General features: G+C 47.0%; 1 protein-coding gene across 2 annotated transcripts; it reads left to right on the top strand.

Annotated features, from left to right (window-relative positions):
- The first annotated feature begins 32 nt into the window (after nucleotides 1-32).
- On the top strand, nucleotides 33-21,425 carry CRELD1 (cysteine rich with EGF like domains 1). 2 transcript variants are annotated; one of them, XM_079963763.1, is made up of 11 exons: nucleotides 33-166; nucleotides 3,934-4,127; nucleotides 4,476-4,558; nucleotides 5,195-5,305; nucleotides 5,685-5,776; nucleotides 8,688-8,864; nucleotides 14,186-14,281; nucleotides 14,831-14,914; nucleotides 15,217-15,312; nucleotides 16,486-16,632; nucleotides 17,393-21,425. In XM_079963763.1, the coding sequence occupies exons 2-11, from the start codon at nucleotides 3,993-3,995 to the stop codon at nucleotides 17,611-17,613; spliced, it is 1,242 nt and encodes a 413-aa protein (XP_079819889.1). In that variant the 5' UTR covers nucleotides 33-166; nucleotides 3,934-3,992; the 3' UTR covers nucleotides 17,614-21,425. The 2 variants fall into 2 exon arrangements, with proteins under 2 accessions (XP_079819889.1, XP_079819888.1); XM_079963762.1 differs by having other exon boundaries at nucleotides 69-166; nucleotides 3,971-4,127.
- The last annotated feature ends 746 nt before the right edge of the window (nucleotides 21,426-22,171 follow it).

Here is a 22,171-nt window from a genome sequence, read left to right as displayed (position 1 = left end):
CGGCCAGCTGACCGAGGTCCATTGGACCGGCGGAGGGGTACTTCCCCGCTCCTAGCCTCGGTTGCTGCAAGCAGCCCCGGGCGCAAAAGTGGGCGCTGCTCCCCGCCGGCCTCGCCCCTGCCGGCCCGTGCAAGCTCCCCGGAAAAGCGAGCGGGGGCGAGGGAAGGTAGGTGCCCCGGACACGGGAGGGGGGGAGATCGGAACAAACAGGTCCTTTCCCCCCCCGCGGGGAGTGGAAAATGGGTGGGCATCGCGCGCTTCCCCCACCCTCCGGTCCGTCTGCAGCCTCTCCTCTCCGCCATAGGGCGCACCGTCGCCTGCAGGAGAGGTCAGAGCCACCGTCTCTGTCCAAGGCCTTCGTGGGTGGGTCCGGGCCACAGGCCTAGCCAGGGTCCCATGCTGCTCTCTCCATAAATTGCGATCCCCGGTTAGATGCGGCCGGTGCTTGTTTTTGCAAATAAATCCCATTTATTGCGGACTTGCTCCCCAGCAAGCGCGTGACGGATTGCCCTGCGTGCAGAAGTGCCGCACGCGATGAATGGCAGGATTTTGCTAAGGCGTTGGGCAGTCAGACAGGATAGCGGAAATCGGGTGCCAGGGGTGCCAACTTGGAAAAATAAATAAATTGTGGGGGGCCAAGTAAGCCCCGGCCACCATAATCGATCACATGACACAGTACACAGACAGACACCCACCCATCATTTGAATGGGAATGCCCACCAACTTTGTGGGGGCCCCGGTCCCTAGGAGTTGGCTCCTACGTCGGGTGAATGGCTGTTCTAACTCGCTTCAATAAACTGCAAAGCCTAGCGGGTTATGGTTTTCATTCTGCATAAATTAATCCCAAATAATGGTTGTGCAGTGTGAGGATTAGCGCAGGCTGCAAGATGGAGTTCACTCTTAATAGGTTGCTCCACCCAGGATCTATGGGTCGCCAGACTGGGGCTGGTTTCTCCATCAAATGTGGTCTGGGCACTCCTGGGTTTTCCCTTCTGTTCTATAGCAATGTGATGCCCTCCAGTTGCGGCTAGACTACAGCTCCCATCATCCTTCACCATTAGCCATGCTGGCCTATTTGTTGTATACCCCAGGGGGTAGGTTAGGTTGAGAGTGCGTGACTGGCCCAAGGTCACCCAGTGAGCTTCATGGCCAAGTGAAGATTTGAATCCTGGTCTCCCAGGTCCTAGTCTTAAGCACGACGCCTCTCTGACTCATGGGAACTGTAGTCCCAACAGCATCCAGAGGGCACCACGTTGATTACCCCTGCTCTATAGATAGGAAGTTGATGGGCAGAGGCTTGAAGGCTTCTGTGTGTGGGTGTGTTTTAAAATGCTATGTGAATTGGTTCTTTTATTTCAGGCTTCCTCAAACTCGGCCCTCCAGATGTTTTGAGACTACAATTCCCATCATCCCTGACCACTGGTCCTGCTAGGGATCATGAGAGTTGTAGGCCAAAAATATCTGGAGGGCTGAGTTTTGTATGCTAATAACTGTATAGTTATGCAGAACTACCTGCCCTGGGACCTTAGGGTGGGTAATAATAATAATAATAATAATAATAATAATTAATAATAATAATAATAATAATAGTAGTAGTAGTAATATATTTCTGTCTTCCCTGAGGGCTTGAAATGATGCACATGTAGCAAGGGATAACAAAACTCCTGATCTAGCTCCCGCTGCAGGAATGCTCGGATTCCCAAAAAACAGGGTTGAAGCACAATCCACAGATTTGCTCCTTGTTATCCGCCTGGAATTAAAATGATGCTTGGGGAGATGCAGTTCACAGTGGTCTGTTGCCCAGGATTTATTTCATTTAGAAAATCTTTACTATTGATCATCACTTGAGGCACTTTTTCATGTGCCCCCCTCCTTGGGACGCCTGGAGAACGGGCCTTTTCAGTGGTGGCTCCCTGTTTGCAGAATGCTCTCCCCAGGGTGGCTCATCTGGCACCCTCATTACATAGCGCCAGCTGCCATGTAAAAAATCATTTTTTGCCAGACTCTTAATCTTATCTGTGGCCACCTTTGAGTTGGTGGAATGTTTTAATCCTGCCTTTTATAAAATAGGATTGTCTTTTTAATTTTTCTCCCATTTCCCCTTTTATGCCAGTTTCAATGTATGTAATTGTTTGATTGTTTATTGTGAATCACTTTGAGTTACCTTGGTTTTTAAAAAAGTGAGCAAGAAATTTAATAAATAAAAATAAATGTAGAGCGGACCATTTGTTCCTCTAAGAGCATCAGGTTCTGTACCCTGAAACTCCCTGAGGTAAAAATGTTCAGGCCCCTGGCCAGAGTAAGGCTCTTGAAAGCAGGTAAAATGTTATTTCGTGATTTCAAGCCTACATATGTTTTGGATTCCAACTTCCATCAGTCCAGGCTGCATGGCCAGCTGTCAGGGTAGATGAGATTTGGAGTCCAAACACACGTAGAAAGCATCATATTGGGAAAGGCCTAACCCTGATTCTTCTCTCCTGCCTAGAGCAATTTAACAGTGAAGGACCATTGTCCTCCATACGTGCACCCTGGGCCCACTATTTTGTATCTCGTTCCAATTCATAGAAATCATAGAATTGTAGAGTTGGGACCCTAAGCACCATCTAGTCCAACCCTTTGCAATGCAGGGAAATGCAGCTGTCCTATTCGAACCTGCAACCTGGCATTATCAGCAACACGCTTTAACCAACTGTTGACATCGTAAGGGCTGTAATGAATGAACCTAAGTTCGCTGTGCCCATTAACTTCAGTGGCTGTATTCCGAGTTGGCATAGCATTGAATCCCATAATTCCAGGGGGCAGAGAGTAGATCCCACAGGCCTGTAGCTTGCCATTTTTCGTATCCTGAGCTCTAGGCTGGGATCTACCAGCGCTGCAGGGGGAAATAATCGCACCCTCCTCCTCCTCCTGGCTTTATTTAGCAATGAGAGCACTTTGACAGCTACGAGGATCCATTTCAGGCCTTTATTTTTAGGCAGAGATTCCTTCGCTCGCATCCTGGAAACAGCTTCGGAAGCTGGCGTCAGTCCCTGGGATCTGAATTTGCAATATCCGGTGCTGGCTGGGGGCCTGCTCTCCTCTGCAACAACTAGCCTGGAGAGGCGCTTTTTCCTCACTACACAACATGCCTGCTCAGCTTGCGAGACGGCAAGATGGCTGCCACGTACGGTGGTCTTCCTGGTGCTTGACAGCCCCTCTCCTCCCCTCCCAGCCCCCAATTGTGAAGGCCTCTCAGACAGGTGGCAAAGACAGGTTTCTGCAACTAGCGGACTGCGCTGGCTGCTACAGAGAAAGGCCTAGCCAGGCAGCCCAGATGCATTGTGGGCCATTCGGCAAGGTTTCTGAGTCGTAACGCAGTTTCTGGGTAGGCCTCAACCCATAAAATCCTAAGAGTTGGAGGGGATCTTGTGGCTTGTCTTGTTCTGGCCCCAATGAAGGGGATCCAAAGCTAGGGCACTCCAAAGTCTAGCTGAAGGCTTCCAGGAAGCAAGAGCCAGTAAGCAACCCATCTAATGGCATGCACGCCATTCATTTAAAGCAGATGACTTCATGAGTGTAGCCAGGATTAATGGTGGGAGGGCAGGCTTTATGTTGGGGGAGGTAGAACCTCAGTTAGTTAAGTATTTGTATGCATGACTTTCCCCCTAGAGTCCTGGGAACTGTAGTTTACCCCCCTCATGGCACTATGGTTCCCAGCGCCCTTAAACTTCAATTCCCAGGATTCTTGGGAGAGTTTAAATGTATGGTGCTTTTGCAGCCCGACTATCGCTGAAGAAAAAGCAACAAGTGTTCAGTGTTAGTAATTCACTGCAGCGGATAAATATTGAAAAAGAAATGAAAAATCAGAATAATCAGCTTCTATCCCAGGAGGGTGTGTGTGTGGAGATTTCACATTCTAGCATTGCCAGTGAGATTTGCAAGCTTTTCCAACAGGACCACCCACTTGAAGGCTCCTCCTCCTTTCTTCCAACCTGGTCCCTGCCCTCCTGAAGATGGCTTTGCCCTGGAAGAAGATGGCGTCTGCTTGGCTCCCGCTTCTCTTGCTGCTCCTCAGGGTTCGAAACGGGAGCCCTTCTCCGCAAGAGCCCTGCCAGACGTGCCGCGACCTGGCCAGCAACTTCAATAAGGTGGGAGGCTTGAAAGAGCATTTCGGCTTGGGCTGAGGTGTGTGACGGCTCTTGCACAAAGTAGGGACTTGCAAGCATTTTGAGATGGGATGCTACGCGGTCTCTAGCCTAGCCCCTGAGCCCCTGAGCGGCTAGGACTGGAGCAAGAAAAAAGACAGACAGACAGAGATAGGGGGTGGGGGTTCAAGCAGAGGGACTTGGTGAGCCTCTGTTTTAAAAATCGAGGGTGTGTGGGTTGCTGCATGCAGGTCGTGGGGTGAAAGGGTTGCTGCGCTCAGGGTTGCTGGGGGAAGGGGAGACAAGAAAATTAGTTTTGGGATTGCTGTGAGCCTTCTCCTGCTTTCCCAGGGTCTGGAGCGGACACAGCGAGAGAACTTCGGGGGCGGGAACACAGCCTGGGAAGAAGAGAAGCTTGCAAAATATGCAAACAGGTGACCTGAGGTCTGGGCTGGGCCAGGCCGTTGGTGAGATGCTGCTGCCTTGATGGGAGGGATGGGGTGGGGTGGGGATGGCAAACCTTCACTAATAATCCTGATCATGAAAGAGCTCAGAAAAATCAGCATGGCCAAGATGGCGCCATTAAATGTAGTCTGCGACCTCTGCTGCAGAATTAAGCGGAGGACGGAAAACTCCGGCTGAAACTGATGTTCTTGATTGTTAAAAGCAAGTTACTAGCCCTCAGGATTAGAGAAGGAAATGTCAGCCCTGACAAACATCTTGCCTGTTTATTCCATGATAGCGCAGCTGTCGCCCACAAGCTCCCCAGGGTGGCTTGTCGGCCATATTGCCACCTCCTGACTTCACTCAGGGGGGCAAAAGGGAACTCCTTAGGGACTGGCTGCTTGAGCAGAGTAAACGCAAGCTCTCCTGGTGGAGTTTTGAGAAGAAGATAGGGCCAGCCAGACTTTGCTGGTCAAAAGAGGGACAGAGGTTTACAAATGGTTGATTGGGCAGTAGACTGGTTAGCAGGGGAAGCAGAGAGGGCAGACTTTGTAACGCTGGTGGAGGGACTGCTTTGGTTTTCCCAGCTGCCTTGATGTTCACCCGGCCTCTTTCCCTCCTTTCAGTGAGACCCGCCTGCTGGAAGTCTTGGAGGGTGTGTGCGCCACATCAGACTTTGCATGCCACCAGCTGTTGGAGCAGGGAGAAGACCACGTGGAGCATTGGTGGTTCCATGAGTGAGTGGGAAAGAGCAAGAGTTTCCACCATGGAATGTTTCCTTACGCATCCCAGGACCTGCTTCTGGTTCCGTGCTCAGTATGTTTGTAGCTATAGGCCAGGGATGGGGAATGTGTGGCCCCCCCAGGTGTGGTTGAACTACAGCTCCCATCATCCCTCCCTGTTGACTGGGCCTGATGGGAGTTGGAGTCCAGCAGCAACAGGAAGGCCACAGATGTCTCTATCCTTGCCTGATAGAACATCTCTTCCGAGGGGGTCTTTCCTGCCTATTTCTGGCTGCTCCATTCTCGAGCGCAGTGGAAGAGCTGTGCAGGGCCTGTGGTATAAATAAGTCCCAGCATGGGACCAGGGCAGTAACAGAGGCTCTCTTTTCCCCAGGCAGCGACAGCACCCTGACTTTTTCCAGTGGCTCTGCATGGATGCGCTGAAACTGTGCTGCCCTCCTGGCACTTACGGCCCTGACTGCCACAGTAAGTGGTGCTGTGTGGCTTCCTGTGTTGTTGCGATGATGAGTGATCAGTGCCATGTACCTCAAACTCACTCTGATACCACTTTTGCAGTCATTTACAATCAGTCCTTTTACGCGGTTGGCGCTGTGGGTAAAACCTCAGCGCCTAGGACTTGCCGATCGTATGGTCGGCGGTTCGAATCCCCGCGGCGGGGTGAGCTCCCGTCGTTCGGTCCCAGCTCCTGCCCACCTAGCAGTTCGAAAGCACCCTTAAGTGCAAGTAGATAAATAGGTACCGCTTTATAGCGGGAAGGTAAACGGCGTTTCCGTGTGCTGCGCTGGTGCAGGCTCGCCAGAGCAGCTTCGTCACGCTAGCCACGTGACCCGGAAGTGTCTTCGGACAGCACTGGCCCCTGGCCTCTTAAGCGAGATGGGCGCGCAACCCCAGAGTCGGTCACGACTGGCCCGTACGGGCAGGGGTACCTTTACCTTTACCTTACAATTAGTCTTTTTACAGCCCTGGGAACTGTAGTTTGGTCCAGGTGCTGATATCACAGAGCTACGACTCCCAGCACCCTTAACAAACTACAGTTCCCAGGGTTCTCCATCAAGTGGTGCAATAGCGCTTTCAATGTATGGAGTAGGTGTGACCTCTGAGTTTATATGCTGGATGCCTCAGTTCCCTATTGGGGGTCACTCAAAGACACTCGTTTGCGCTGTGGGATATTTCTTTGGCTGGTTTACTGGGAGTGGATTCTTTCCAAATCAGCCCCGAGGTACTTTATTGTGAAAGACTGATGGATGGGAAAGCGGGGAGGGAGAGTCTTGTTTTTCCTAAAAAGCTAGGTCAGTGGTGGCGAACCTGTGGCACACATGCCAGAGAAGGCACTCAGTGTTAGGAGCTCATCCTACACTTGAGTAGAACCCTGGCAGAGACACATGCCCGACAGGCATGTTCTCTCCCTCCTGGTCGTTAGTTAGGGAGCTTCAAAAGCTTTCTTCAGCCCAAACATCACAGCGACCGATGCCAACAGACATCAGAACACTTAGGGATCCGCAGAGTCTTCGCAGCTTACGTGACAGACCTCAGCATTTTGGCTAATCTACTTTATTTACGTATATACACACACGGAGCACTGCAACATGGCTCCCTCTCTCTCTAGCATCAGACAGCAAAGAGAAAAGAACAAAGGACAACAGTCCCACTTCACGGAACACAGTAACACCAACATCCTGTCTTCATCACTTCCCACTTTGTGGAGTCAAAACATATACCGTCATGTGATAGACAACAATCCCATGACTGCAATCATGGAGCAGGAATTCTAACACTCAGAACCCTCTCTGTGGGCACATGCCGTCGCCCCAGCAGGGCCGTAGCTTCTGTGCTGGGGGTGGGAGAGGAGGAGGAGGAAGGCTCACGCACACCCAAAGCCTGCAGCCCTGGTACCTTAGCGAGCAGGCAAGGGATGTCACTGCCCCTCCCCAGCCTGCTCCACTTCTGAGAGATCCCCGCCTCCACTCCTGCTTGCAGGCAAGTAGGAGTAGGATCGGGTTGCTCCGCTAGGCAGCATTGCTGCTTGCACACGAACAGGAGCTGGATCAGGGCTGCTCAGCTGGGGAGGTGCAGGCTCCGTCACACTTTCCGTTGAGGGGTTCGTGGCTGCAGTCCCCTCAAAGGAGAAGTTTAAAGGGGCCCCCACCTCTGCATCAGATCTCCTGCAACCCCATGAAGGCAGCCAGGCTGAATAGTTGCTGGGGTTGGGGAAGGTGGAGGTAGCCCAGAAGCTGCATCTGAGAGCCCCTGCACCACCTGAAGGCAGCCAAGCGGGAGCGGGCAGCTCAGCTGAGTTATGCCATAAAATTATATATCAATGGAAATATAATTTAATGAAGAATGTAGTGCAGTAACTTTATGAAGAATTATTTATTACAACAGCAGTCATGAAGAAGAAACGTGAAACACACAGAAGAAATGAAATATACAGGTTAAATTGCCGTGTTTTTCACTCTGCGATAAATAAGTGGGTTTTGGGTTGCAGTTTGGGCACTCTGTCTCTAAAAGGTTCGCCATCACTGAACTAATAATAATAATAATAATAATAATAATAATATTTTTTAATTATACCCCGCCCTCCCCAGCCAAGGCCGGGCTCAGGGCGGCTAACAAGCAATAATAAAAATAAGTTGAATGAATACAACTTATAAACAAAATTAAAATACAGCATTAAAATATTGAAACATTAAAATATTAAAATGTAGCCTCATCTCAGGAGGAGAAAGGAAAAGAAAAAAGAAAGAGGGGGAGGGAATCAAATTGGAAAAGCACTGGGTGAATATGCTCCCATGGCAGAGACCCCGTGAGGAGCCTCTGCCATGGGAGCATATTCTGCACCCGCTGGAGTTTCTGGGACAGCTTCAAGGGCAGCCCCGCATAGAGCGAATTACAGTAGTCAAGCCTGGAGGAAACCGTCGCTTGGATCACTGTGGCCAGGTCGGGGTGGGAAAGGTGCATTTAGGATTATCAGCCCCCCAGAAAGTGTGGCTGGTTGATGGAATCCATGTTAATCATGTTGTCCACTTCTTGGGACTGAGGGATAGCTCAGTTGGTAGAGCACGAGACTCTTAATCTCAGGGCTGTGGGTTCAAGTCCCCCATTGGGCAAAAGATTCCTTCACTGTAGGGGGTTGTACTAGGTGACTCTCAAGGTCCCTTCCGACTACAGTCTATGATTCTAAGGGAAGCTGGCCAAATTGAAGTGGTGGAGTATGCGGGCAGCTGGGGCCCTTGAACAGAGACAGATACAGAATTGTTACCGTTCCAGAGTAAATGCGTATTGAATTGGGTCGTGGTGCTGAATCGGGCGGTCTGCGCGTTGCCATTTAAGGTCAAGCGACTGCTGAACCCCAGCATTTACTCACATCTCTCCACAGCCTGCCCTGGGGGTGCCCAGAAGCCTTGCAGCGGGTATGGGCAGTGCGACGGTGATGGCACACGCAGGGGCACCGGCCTATGCATGTGCCAGACGGGTTACGGTGGCCCCTTCTGTTCCGAATGTGGAGATGGCTACTACGAAGCTTCTCGCAACGACAGCCACCTGGTATGTGCGGGTATGTAGAGTGCCCATGCTTTGCTAGACTGGGGGCAGGGTCTGGAGATGTAAGCTCTGCTGCCCGTGCTGGTTAGTGACTTCCCTTCCTGCCATCCCCTTCCTTTCTTGTTTCCCTTGAATACTCACAACCACACTGTTCCTGAGCTTCCCCCTGTCTGTGGTGCAATGGGATTCCGGAAATCTCCACAATATTCCATCAAATGAAACATATAAACCTTATTGTATCCATCTATCAGGGACACGGGTGGCGCTGTGGGTTAAACCGCAGAGCCTAGGACTTGCCAATCAGAAGGTTGGCGGTTTGAATCCCAGCAACGGGGTGAGCTCCCGTTGCTCGGTCCCTGCTCCTGCTTTCCTAGCAGTTCAAAAGCACGTCTAAGTGCAAGTAGATAAATAGGTACCGCTCCGGCGGGAAGGTAAACGCCATTTCCGTGCGCTGCTCTGGTTTGCCAGAAGTGGCTTAGTCATGCTGGCCACATGACCCGGAAGCTGTACGCCGGCTCCCTCGGCCAATAAAGCGAGAGGAGCGCCGCAACCCCAGAGTCGGTCACAACTGGACCTAATGGTCAGGGGTCCCTTTACCATTTTTATCCATCTATCTCTTATATAAGCTGGTGTACACATTCCCCTGGCATCCCTAGGCATGCACACATACTCTAAATAAGGCAATCTAATAATATGTTGCACTATATTATTATTTATTAAATATGTATGACACCCTACATCCGTGGATCTCAGGGCTGTTCACAGCATACAGTGTATTTTTTTTTTTTTAAATAGTTTTTATTCAATTTTCCATATATTTTTAACAAATAGAACAAAACAACAAAAAACAATAAAATGCAACATGTATAATTTCCTGCTCTTAATTTCATATTTCTTACTCTCCCGACTTCCTCGTACCTCCCCTTTCTGCATTCTCATGTCAAATTAATTAATTAACAAATCCCTCCCTTACTTTCAAATTTATTATAAAAACATTCATTTTCTTCCACTTAATCATAATCGCTGTTAACCCCTATTTTTCTTATTCAACATCAATCTAGCATTCACTAATTTTAGAGTATTTCTTTAAATAGTCTTTAAATTTTTTCCAATCTTCTTCCGCCGTTGCTCTTCCCTGGTCTCGGATTCTGCTCGTCATCTCTGCCAGGCCCATGTAGTCAATCACTTTCATCTGCCACTCTTCCACGGTGGGTAGATCTTGTGTCTTCCAGTACTTTGCTATAAGAATTCTTGCTGCTGTTGTAGCATACATAAAAAAAGTTCTATCCTTCTTTACAACCACTTGGCCGACCATGCCCAGGAGAAAGGCCTCTGGTTTCTTAGGAAAAGTGTACCTAAGTACCTTTTTCAGTTCATTATAGATCAGTTCCCAGAAAGCCTTAATCCTTGGGCATGTCCACCAAAGGTGAAAGAATGTTCCTTCTCTTTCTTTACATTTCCAACATTTGTTCTCGGGCGAATGATAGATTTTCGCAAGCTTGACTGGGGTCATGTACCACCTATAAATCATTTTCATAATATTTTCTCTCAAGGCACTACATGCCGTGAATTTAATCCCGGTGGTCCATAACTTTTCCCAGTCAGCAAACATTATGTCATGACCAACATCCTGGGCCCATTTAATCATTGCAGATTTAACCATTTCATCTTGTGTATTCCATTTCAACAGCAAGTTATACATTTTTGACAAGTTCTTAGTACTAGATTCTAACAGTTCAGTTTCTAATTTTGATTTTTCCACCTGGAAGCCGACTTTCCTGTCTAGTTTAAAAACTTCCATTATCTGATAATAATGCAGCCAGTCTCTCACTTTCCCTTTTAACTTCTCAAAACTTTGCAATTTCAGTCTGTCTCCTTCTTGCTCCAAAATTTCCCAATATCTCGGCCAATTAACCTCCATATTTAATTTTTTAACGGCTTTTGCCTCCATTGGCGACAACCACCTTGGAGTTTTACTTTCCAACAAATCTTTATATCTAATCCAGACATTATATAATGCTTTCCTGACAATATGATTTTTGAAACCCTTGTGAACTTTTACCTTGTCGTACCACAGGTATGCATGCCATCCAAAAAAATTGTCATAACCTTCTAAGTCCAAAATATCAGTATTCTCAAGAAGTAGCCATTCTTTCAACCAGCAAAACGCTGCTGATTCATAATACAATTTAAGGTCTGGCAGGGCAAATCCGCCCCTTTCTTTCGCATCAGTTAATATCTTAAATTTTATTCTAGGCTTCTTGCCCTGCCAGACAAACTTAGAAATATCTTTCTGCCATTTCTTAAAACAATCCATCTTATCCACTATTTGCAATGTTTGGAACAAAAACAACATTCTAGGCAGTACATTCATTTTTATAACTGAAATTCGACCCAACAAGGAAAACTTCATGTTTGACCAAATTTCTAAGTCTTTTTTTACTTCCGTCCAGGTTTTCTCGTAATTATCTTTAAATAAATTCAAATTTTTAGATGTCATATTTATACCCAAATATTTCACTTTCATAACCACAGTTAAACCTGTCTCCTTCTGAAACTTTTCTTTCTCCAATACTGTTAGATTTTTCTCCAAAACCTTCGTTTTAGACTTGTTTAGTTTAAATCCTGCTACTTGACCAAACTCTTGAATTAGTTCTAATACTCTTTTGGTACTAGATTCAGGCTCTTGCAGTGTAAGTACTAAATCATCTGCAAAGGCTCTCAATTTATATTGTTTAACTCCGACCTGTATTCCTTTAACCAACTGGTCCTTTCTAATCATATTCAGCAAAACCTCCAGGACCGATATAAAGAGTAATGGAGAGATTGGGCATCCTTGACGTGTCCCTTTTTCAATAGGAATTTCTTCTGTAACCACATTATTTACAATTAATTTTGCTTTTTGTTCAGAATATATCGCACTTATACCATTTTCAAACCCTTGACCTACCCCCATCCCCCGAAGATTTTTTATCATAAAACTCCATGAAATATTATCAAAAGCTTTTTCAGCGTCCACAAATATCAAAACAGCTTTAGTGTTAATATTCACTTCCAGTTTTTCCAAAATATCAACTATGTTCCTTACATTATCTGACAAATGTCTTCTCGGAAGAAAGCCTGCTTGGTCCCTATGTATCTCCTCCATCAAAACTACTTTCAACCTTTTCGCTAAAATATCAGCAAAAATTTTGTAATCCACATTTAATAGGGAGATTGGGCGGTAGTTTTTAAGTTGAGTCTTTTCTATCTCAGTCTTTGGTATAAGTGTGATAAAGGCTTCTTTCCACGTATCTGGTGCCTTCTTTCCCTCCAAAATTTCGTTACAAACTTCTTTCAAAGGTTGTATTAACCACTCTTTCAAAATCTTATAATATTTAGAAGTCAATCCATCCGGTCCTGGAGATTTGCCCAATGCCATATTTTGAATGGCACCTTCTATTTCTTGCTCTGTTATTTTCTGATTCAAAATCCCTTTACTTTCCTGAGAGATCTTTTTCAGTCCATTTTTCTCCAAAAACTGTTCTATATCCGTATCACTCTGAGGACCTTGTTTATACAATTGTCTAAAATATTTCTGGAAGCAATCCCTAATTTCTGTTGGTTTATAGATGCTCACAGCATACAGTGTAATAATAGTTAATAGTGCTTAGCGTCACTGTTAGCACGTATTGCTAAAAGAATATTTAGGAACACAGGAGTCCGCTTCATTCCAGGTCAGACTGTCTGTTTATCTAGCCCAGGGATAGCCAACGTGGCATCCTCTAGATGTTGCCAAACTACAACTCCCATCAGCCTCAGCCAGCAACAGTAGTCAATAATGGTGGAAGTTGTAGTCCAACATCTGGAGTCCTGTCTAATCTGTCTGGCAGTGACTCCAGAGCTTGAGGCAGAGAGGGATCTTTCCCCCATTTGATCTTCTTAGGTGAATGAGCCAGATGGTAAACCTGAGCCCTTGAGGCTGGGGCTGAATCCTTGATACCACAGTACCACCTGGCCTCCTTGAGCCTGTTTCCTAAAACTGGTTTTAATTGGCTAAACACGGGCCCTGTCTGTAGGTACTGTCGCCACAGCTGATCACTCTTACCGATGGAATATTTTCAACCTGGGCTGAATTAAGCGAAACACGTAGCGAGCTGCCTTTATACAAAGTCAGACCAATGGGCCATGTGCCTCAGTATTGTCTACACTGGCTGGCAGCAGCTCCCTGAGGTTGCAGGTAGAGAACCATGCCTGGGATGGAACCTGGGGCCTTCTGCATCGCAGGCAGATGGCTTTACCACTGAGCTACTGCCCTTCCTCAAAAGCGGAAGTGTCACAGACATGATTTTACGTTCCTTTTTTTTAAAATATGGAATATTTATTAAAGTTTTCAGAAATAATACAATGAAAAAACAAAAAGAAAAAACAACAAAAATACAAAAATAAAGACAACCAAAAAGAAAAAGAAAAACACATAGAATTTCCGTTACTTATTTTCTTTTAACTTATTTTCCAGACCTCCTCATACCTCCCTTTCTTGTATTCCAATTGAAATTGTTCGTTCAGCAAATCCTCGCCATTAGTTTTTACTTATTTCTAACCTTATTTTTCATATCTCTGAAATGTTACAGCTGGAAACCATTTAATTTCTGTCCAACATCATTCTAACATTCATTAATTTTACAATATTTCTGCAAATAGTTTTTAAACTTCTTCCAATCTTCTTCCGCCGACTCTTTTCCCTGGTCTCGGATTCTGCCGGTCATTTCTGCCAGTCCCATATAGTCCATCATCTTCATCTGCCATTCTTCCAGAGTGGGTAGATCTTGTGTCTTCCAATATTTTGCGATAAGTACTCTTGCTGCTGTTGTCGTATACATAAAAAAAGTTCTGTCCTTCTTTAACACCACATGGCTAACCATACCCAGGAGAAAGGCCTCTGGTTTCTTCAAGAAGGTATATTTAAATACCTTTTTCATTTCATTATAAATCATTTCCCAGAAAGCCTTAATCCTTGGGCATGTCCACCAAAGGTGAAAGAATGTACCTTCAGTCTCTTTACATTTCCAACATGATTTTACGTTCCTCACCACTGTATCGGGTTGAGTGGTGCCTGCGTTTCCTGTTTACCTCCTCCTCTTCCTCCTTCCCTTATCACCTTAGGCCTGAGGGTGTTGAAGTGCTGTGTAGGCCCCCTATGCTGGGGAGTAATGTCTCCCTTCCTTACGTATCCCTCCCTCCCTTCCGTAGTTAGTATCAGTCCTTCGTGAGCTATTACTCTAGCCTGGGCTTGGGAAGATGGGGAGCTTTTTGCTCTTCCCCCCTACACACTAGGCGCTCTTCCCCTCTCAGAGTGCTACCGGGCCTGCGGACGCTGTTCAGGCCCCGAAGATTCAAGCTGCCTGCGCTGCAAGAGGGGCTGGATGCTTCATGACCGAAGGTGCATTGGTGAGTTTGTGGGACTAGGCCGGAAAGAATCCATGGTTGCTTAGCAACCAGTGAAAAAGGATTTGAGGTACTGTGTATTTTGGATATAGGTACCTTGCAGGGACACGGGTGGCGCTGTGGGTTAAACCACAGGGCCTAGGACTCGCCGATCGGAAGGTTGGCGGTTCGAATCCCTGCGACAGGGCGAGCTCCTGTTGCTCAGTCCCTGCTCCTGCCCACCTAGCAGTTCGAAAGCACGTCAGAGTGCAAGTAGATAAATAGGTACCGCTCCGGCGGGAAGGTCAACGGCGTTTCTGTGCGCTGCTCTGGTTCGCCACATGACCCGGAAGCTGTTCACTGGCTCCCTCGGCCAATAAAGCGAGATGAGCGCCGCAACCCCAGAGTCGTCCGCGACTGGACCTAACGGTCAGGGGTCCCTTTACCTTTACCTTGCAGGGTGGTGCTGATTATTGGGGGGGGGGGCAAAGGAAGATGATTCCCACATGGGGAGAGAACAGGAACTGCTCTGCGTGAGCCCTGGGTTGACAGATCTCTCTTTGTCCCACACAGACATAGATGAATGTGGCACAGACATGGCGCACTGCCGGGCCAACCAGTTTTGCGTCAACACCGAGGGGTCCTACGAGTGCCGAGGTAAGAGCCCCCGAGCCTTAAAAGTGTGCTGCCCTTAGACAAGTGACTCGGCTCTGCAGAATACTTTATAGCACTGTACCCTGTTCCTCCACCACAACCCCCTTCCTGGACAAAATAAATATATATATTCCAGGTTGGACCGATCACTCTTTTGCTGGGGTGGAAGAGGAGGAGAAATATAAGCAGCAATGGCTTGAGAACAAAGCCCATTTGGAAACCTTCACCAACAGAACTTTAGCGTTCCTTGTCCGCATCCAGTTTCCAGACCTGCCTCTTAATCCTGCCTTTCCCTTTCTGTTCAGATTGTGCCAAGGCCTGCATTGGCTGCATGGGTGCCGGGCCGTCCCGCTGCAAGAAATGCAACAAGGGTTATCGGCGCGATGGTGTCAAGTGCCTTGGTAAGCGCTCTCAAGCAGTTATCTCACAGCTAACCCTTCCCTGCGTGACAAAGCTGGTAGACAAAGCTCTGCCTTTTGTTTGGCCTATCAATGAAGCATCATTTAAGGCTGCTGTTCTGTTCCTGCCAGTCATCTGACTGTCCATTGTCGCTGTAACTTTGGGAGCTTCTCTGTGCCTCCTCCCACCCCACCCCCAATTTTCTGTTTCCTTTCTGGAATCCTGGGTCCCTTTTATCGCTGTGCATCTTTCAGCATTCAGTTTCTTCGTACACTTAGGAACTCACTGGCTAGTGATGCCAGGCAGGCACCCACTTAAAACATTTCTGTTCAGGGAAGCGGATCTAGACACATGGATGTGAATGTGCTGTAATCTTTCTTATTTATTTATTTATTTATTTATTTATTTATTTAGTTTTACCGTTATTTATTAAATTTGTATACTCGTAGATGTCGGGGTGGTTCACTACATAAAATTACAATATAAAAAACACAAAATACAGTGGTACCTCAGGTTACATATGCTTCAAGTTACGTACGCTTCAGGTTACAGACTCCGCTAACCCAGAAATAGTGCTTCAGGTTAAGAACTTTGCTTCAGGATGAGAACAGAAATCGTGCTCCGGTGGCATGGCAGCAGCAGGAGGCCCCATTAGCTAAAGTGGTGCTTCAGGTTAAGAACAGTTTCAGGTTAAGTACTGACCTCCGGAACGAATTAAGTACCACTGTACATAATAAAGGTACCACTGTACATAATAAAAATAAAAGCAAAGATGACCCAATAATTCCCCCCCCCCCTTCCATATTTAAAAGGGCATTGAATGTCAGTCAGCGAAAGACCTGGTTGTTTTTGCCTGGTTGTCTAAATTAATGACGGCGCCAGCCGAATCTCCCTGGGGAGAGCATTCCACAAATGGGGAGCCTGCAGAAAAGGCCCATTTACTCTTAATTTTCTTTTATTCCTTTAATTTTCATTATTTTAAATGTATTTATTTTTAATTGATGATTTTTATTGTTTCTTGGGAAATCACTGGAAGGTTTTGCTACAGTCAAGCGATAGAATGCTCTCTGTCTGTATATAAGGTGGGAGGGTTGGGGCCTAGAAAGGTTATTCCACCCTCTGTGGGGAAATGGTTCCTAACTACCTAGTGTGACTCCCATGCCCCCTTCTGCCAGATGTGGATGAATGTGCCGGGGACATGGAAGAACCCGTATGCACAGGCGCTAACGAGGCCTGTGAGAACACGGACGGCAGCTACCGGTGTGTCTGCGCAGAGGGACATGTTCGCAAGGAGGGGATCTGTGTGGAAGACAAACCCCCAGGTAAACCTCAGCAGCAGCAGCAGCAGCATCGCTCTTTACAGCACATGTTCTCTAGCTGGGGAATTGGAGGAGGCAATGGTGCCCTGTGGGGGTCAGTCTCTAGGGCTTGCCTTCTACCCCGGAAGCAGTTTCGTCGGCCATTTTGTAGGTTGCTGTGTAGGTTTGTTCAGAAGGTGACTTTTGCCTAACAAACCAAGTCTCTCATAAGTGGTCTGGCTCCACAGAAAAGTTAATGCTACCGGTCAGACAAGGCTTCCTTCTTACGGAGACGGGCACTCAAGATACAGCATTACATGCAAATAAAAACACTTTAATACAAGTTTTCAGAACGATGGCGAGAGTTTGCTTCACAAGTGAGGAGGGCCAGCTGGTGCCATCAGCTCCTGAAGTTCGCCTGAGGATATTTTTGTAGCATTGCTTATTCTAATATTTTAAATCGCACGCTGTCTTTACAGAAAGGCGGCACATAATAAATGCAATTAGTAATAAATAAACCGCCTGTTGTAGCAAAACCATCGAAGAGGCCAGCACATTTATTATGCCATGAGTCATAGGGCTGTGGCCACGAAGACTTGCGACATGATAAATTTGTCCGTCCTTTCAGTCTCTCTCGTTTCTATTTAATGCTAAGTGTGGAGGTAAAATGCAAAATCAGACCAAAGTTGTGGCTTTTATCAAAACTTGGTGCAGCCACTAGGAGGCTCTAGGTGACAAAAGCTGTCAGTTTCCCTTTTCTTACGACTTGTTCCTTCTCCCATAGATGCTCCGGAGAAAGGATTCTTTGACGACATCACGGACGACGAGGTGGTTGTGCTGCAGCAGATGTTCTTCGGTGCCATCATCTGCGCGCTGGCCACCCTAGCTGCGAAAGGAGACATGGTCTTCACCGCCATTTTCATTGGTGCCGTGGCCGCTATGGCCGGCTACTGGCTGTCTGAGCGCAGTGACCGCGTGCTGGACGGCTTTATCAAAGGCAGATAGTGCACGGGCCAAGTGAACGTCCCCTTCTGCGTCCTGCCTCAGAGAGCCAGCTGGTGGGCAGGAATCCCTTGACCTCACCCCTTTAAAAATCCAGATTCAAGAGGCAGAAAGACCAGGCCATATCCCACTCTGGGCTGTTGGTAGCCTTGGCCTAGCATGCTATGAAGGTAGAAAGGGGACGCAAGAGGAAATGAGCTCTGCAGTTTGGCTTGAGAGGAGGGCTGTTGGCGTGGCTTCAGATGGAGGGGGAAGTACCCCTTAATGGTGCAAGAGGACTGATCTGGGTCACCATCAGTGGGGCCTGAAAAAAGCAGGTCCCCGTTGCTCTCTTGACTGGCCTGGCCCTCACTGCATGTGGGATGATCTCAAGTGTGTTCCTACCTGTGAATTCCAGTCTCCCCCACACTGGTCAACTCAGATGGACCAGGAAAAAGGTTGTCTCACTGTGGAAAGATACACAGGGTGGGTGAGCTTGGAATTGCTCCCTGCTGGCTCTTGGAGGGGCTGCCTCTATGGCTAGGAGCTGATCTACACGTTATGCTGGAGGAAATGGCAAAAACTGAGGCAGTACCATTCTGGATGGTTAGCACTTTGAATGCTTCTCCCACCTAAAAAAAAAATATCCCTGCATTCAGTGAGCCAGCACCATCATTGAGAATCATAACTGTCAACTTTCCCCTTTTTAAAAGGGAAATTCCCTTATACCGAATAGGATTCATTGCAAGACAAGGGAAAAGTTGACAGCTATGGTGAGAATGGTTTAAGGCATGGCTAGGGAACCTGAAGTCTCCTAGTTATTGGTGAACCCCCATCATTCCTGATCACACTGTACTGGCTGGGGTTGATGGGTGTCCCACAATATCTGGAGGACCACATGTTCCCTATCTCTGATTTAGGGCATAACCTTCTCCCTGATAGGCTAGCTAGCTTAATGCAGGGAGTTTTATTGGGAGGGAGCATTCAAAGGTAAGGTCCCACTCACCCCTGCCGTCTGAAGTGGTACAGTCCAGAATTCTATTTTCCCCGCCAGTCTCTCCTTGCCTCCTTCTGCATAATGTGTGAAACAGCCCTGGTGCTGCCAAGGGGCAGCGCGTGAGGCAGAGGAAAGCTTGATTGGCACGCATGCCCATCCTTGCCCCTTTACATCTGCCCACTCAACCATTTGTCCGTCCATCTCTCAGGAAATTAAAGGTCTCTCTGTCCACATCCCACGTGGTTCTGGCTCTCTCTCTCCTGCGCTAATTCCAATTCTAGTGCAGGGTGTGTGTCAAAGCTTGGGACGAGGCCTGCTATCTCAGCCACTCTTAGATTTAAGGCATTTGTTCTAAAAATAAACACTGAAAAATCTCACCGGTTACTTCGCACACACGTGACACACAAACAACTGCATACTCTTGGAAGCGGCTCTCAGAATATCCTCTTCTTCCTCCCTTCGCTGCACCCCCCCCCGCAAACTCCTTGTGGGTGTCCTCTCATGTTGTGCAGATAAACTCCTGGCATTTCCAGCAGGGGCAAAATAGGGTGACGGGGGTATTTCCCTCCGCAGGCCTTTGGAGAGCTCAACACTTAACTGTGCTTGTCAGAGGAGGCCCTTCTCTGTGTTCCACATTTTGGAGAAGTACGTAGGGTTGCCATACTCCCAAAAGTGAAAATCCGTAAAAAGTTGTTTGATAGTGGGATTTTTTGGTCCATGTTGTTGTCCCTCCCAAAAATACGTTTTGGGCTTTTCTTGGATTTTTAAAGCAATATATATATATATATATATATATATATATATTATTTTCAATTTTCAATAATTTAACAATTTAACATCCATATTACTTACTTATTCATCCCTTCTAGACTCCCCCCCACCCCACTCCTAGTTTCCAATTTCTCCCCTTTATTACCTTACACATCTTTAGTTTCCCATTCAGTTGCAAGTCCGTTGATAATCCTAATTCACATGACTTCATAGATGCTATGTCAATCCTGCTAATGTTTTCAAGTCTTTACAGTGGACCTTAAGATATTCTATAAATTTAGTCCAGTCTTGTATAAACTTTTTTTTCAACTTGGTCCTGGATTTTCACGGCCCTCTTTGTCATTTCGGCATAGTCTGTCGTCTTAGTTATCCATTCCTCCTTCGTTGGTACTTCCTCTTCTTTCCATTTCTGGGCAAGTAGCATCCTTGCGGCTATATTAAAAGCATTTAAAAAATAAAACTACCCCTACTTGCCATACGTCCAGGTTTCCCCGGACATTTTGCCAATTCAGCAAAAATCCGCTCAGACGCCATTTTGCAGCCCGATTCCTGGACGTATGACAGCCCTATGTGCAAAAGAGAGGGACTTTGCTCTGGAGGTGTCATCCTGACTATGGAATGAACGCTCCCTGCTCCCTGTGGGAGATATGTCTGGCAACCACCAGTGCATTCATTTCGACACCAAGTTAAAACCTTTTTATTTCTCCAGGCGTCTTGCACCACAATTATTCTTTTTTTAGCTAGCTGGATTGTGTTATTTCTCTTTAAGTTTGCTTCATTGTTTGTCAGCCTAAAAAGCTGCCTTTAGACTGAGCCAGACTCTAGATCAGTATTTCCTACACGGATTGGCAGCAGCTCTTTGGGGCCTGGCGTTCCAACAGGACTCTCTTCCACTGCTACCTGGACACTGAGTGTGAGGCCTACTGTGTGTGAGGTAGACTGCCATTCAGCTAGGACCCTTACCATTCTTTATTTTTGCAATTTCACATTTCTTTGTATGCTGGTGGGAAATCCCTTTGATGAAGGCAAACTTTCGCCCTTTTATAAAAACAAAACACAAGTAAGATAAGCATTTGGGAAATGGTCGCTGAAGTGAAGCCTCCTGCTCCCTCCCCCCCACTTCACAATATCATTATTTATTAAATTTATATCCCACCCTTCCTCCCAAAGGAGTCCAGGGTGGCAAGGATGTAGTGTGCCTTCTGGAAGGAGAAGGGTGAGTAAATGAGATTTTCCTGCAGTTTAAGGGGTGGCAGATGATACCCAGCTGTTTTGAAGCAAGTAGATGACCGAACCTTCTCGGTTCCCAACCCACAAACCTTTGCTCCCTTATCCTTCTTTCCCCAAAGTTATTCCAGTTGCTCAAAACAGCGCAGTCAGAGATTTAGCCCCCGACTTTTGACCAGATTAGTCTGGGTAGCTGCTGCCTCTCTCTCCCTTTATCAGTCCATTCATAGCTGTTGAGCTCTTCAGAGGTTCGGCCCTCCATCACACCTTTGGTGTCAGTTTCCAATAGCTCTGCAATGTTTCAAAGGACGCCTCACCCAGACAACCACCCATGGTTCCAAGGGAAGGCCGGTTGATCTCTGTAATCTTTGCTGCCCCGGGTTACAGCAGCCATTCCCAGAATTCATTGCTTCTGAGGCCAAGTGACTAAGAGCATAAGTAACATTTTCTGCCCCTAACTAATCAAGCCAATGAGCCTCTGAACAAGTTTGTGAGCTAAATGCCTTTGCACGCAAGAGAGAACCTCTTGTAGCTTCTACTAAAGACATGAGAGGTTTTCTGTCGCCCGCCCACCCAAATGTGAATATAATAATCTCCTGAACCACCCCCATGGTACTCTCTTAGTCAGATTTAGTTGTCTCACGGCATGCAGTCGCCAGTCTCAGTTATTAGAACCCTGCTTTCATCCATAAACAGTGAAATGGTATGAAAATTCATTCTGATCGTATTCCTGCAACGCTGCGGGGGAGAATGACTAAGAAATGGAAGCACTTTTGTCAAGCTGAAAATGCTTTGCGTGACTGTAAACGCCTTCATAATAAATGGCTTCTCTTCATAATAACAGCTTGGTTTTCTGAAAAGGGTGACAGCAATATCTTCCAAGGGAACAAGGCAAGCTGGCAGGTGATGTAGCTTCATGCCTGATAAGCTGGCCTTTGAATTGCAAATCGCGAGCAAGCCTGGCGGGTTGCTGGCAGGGAGGGCATAGCTCATCTCAAACTGCAGCTGCGCAGGTGCGCCACTGCAGCTGGAAGTTGGGCCTTGAGACGATACACCCCACATTTCTGCCTTTACTGTTAGCATATGCAGTCAGTATGTACTGCCTTTCATGCAGGCCTCTGTGGTGCTCCGATCTTCAGAAATAAGCAAGGAAATAAAAGATTCTGCCCTGACAAGCTGGATTCTGTGGTCTTTAAATCGTACCAGTCTGCATTACAGTGGTACGATTACCTCAGGTTACAGACACTTCAGGTTACAGATGCTTCAGGTTACAGACTCCGCTAACCCAGAAACAGTACCTCAGGTTAAGAACAGAAATTGTGCGGCGGCAGTGGGAGGCCCCATTAGCTAAAGAGGTACCTCAGGTTAATAACAGTTTCAAGTTAAGAACGGATCTCCAGAATGAATTAAGTTCTTAACCTGAGGTACCACTGTATATGGCTTTCCTCTGCATACTTTTATTATTCTGCATTTTTGCTAGTCATAGTGGGGAGCTGCGCTGGACACTGAAATCTTACGCAGACCGCCCCTCTCTCTTTCCAAAAAGTGTTACTGGGATCTTTTAAAGAAAAAGGGAAATTATGCCGG

Source organism: Podarcis cretensis, assembly GCF_951804945.1.
Source record: "Podarcis cretensis genome assembly, chromosome: 2".
Taxonomy (NCBI): Eukaryota; Metazoa; Chordata; class Lepidosauria; order Squamata; family Lacertidae; genus Podarcis; species Podarcis cretensis.
Note: the sequence above shows the minus strand (reverse complement) of the source record. Positions and strands in the feature narration are given on the sequence as shown.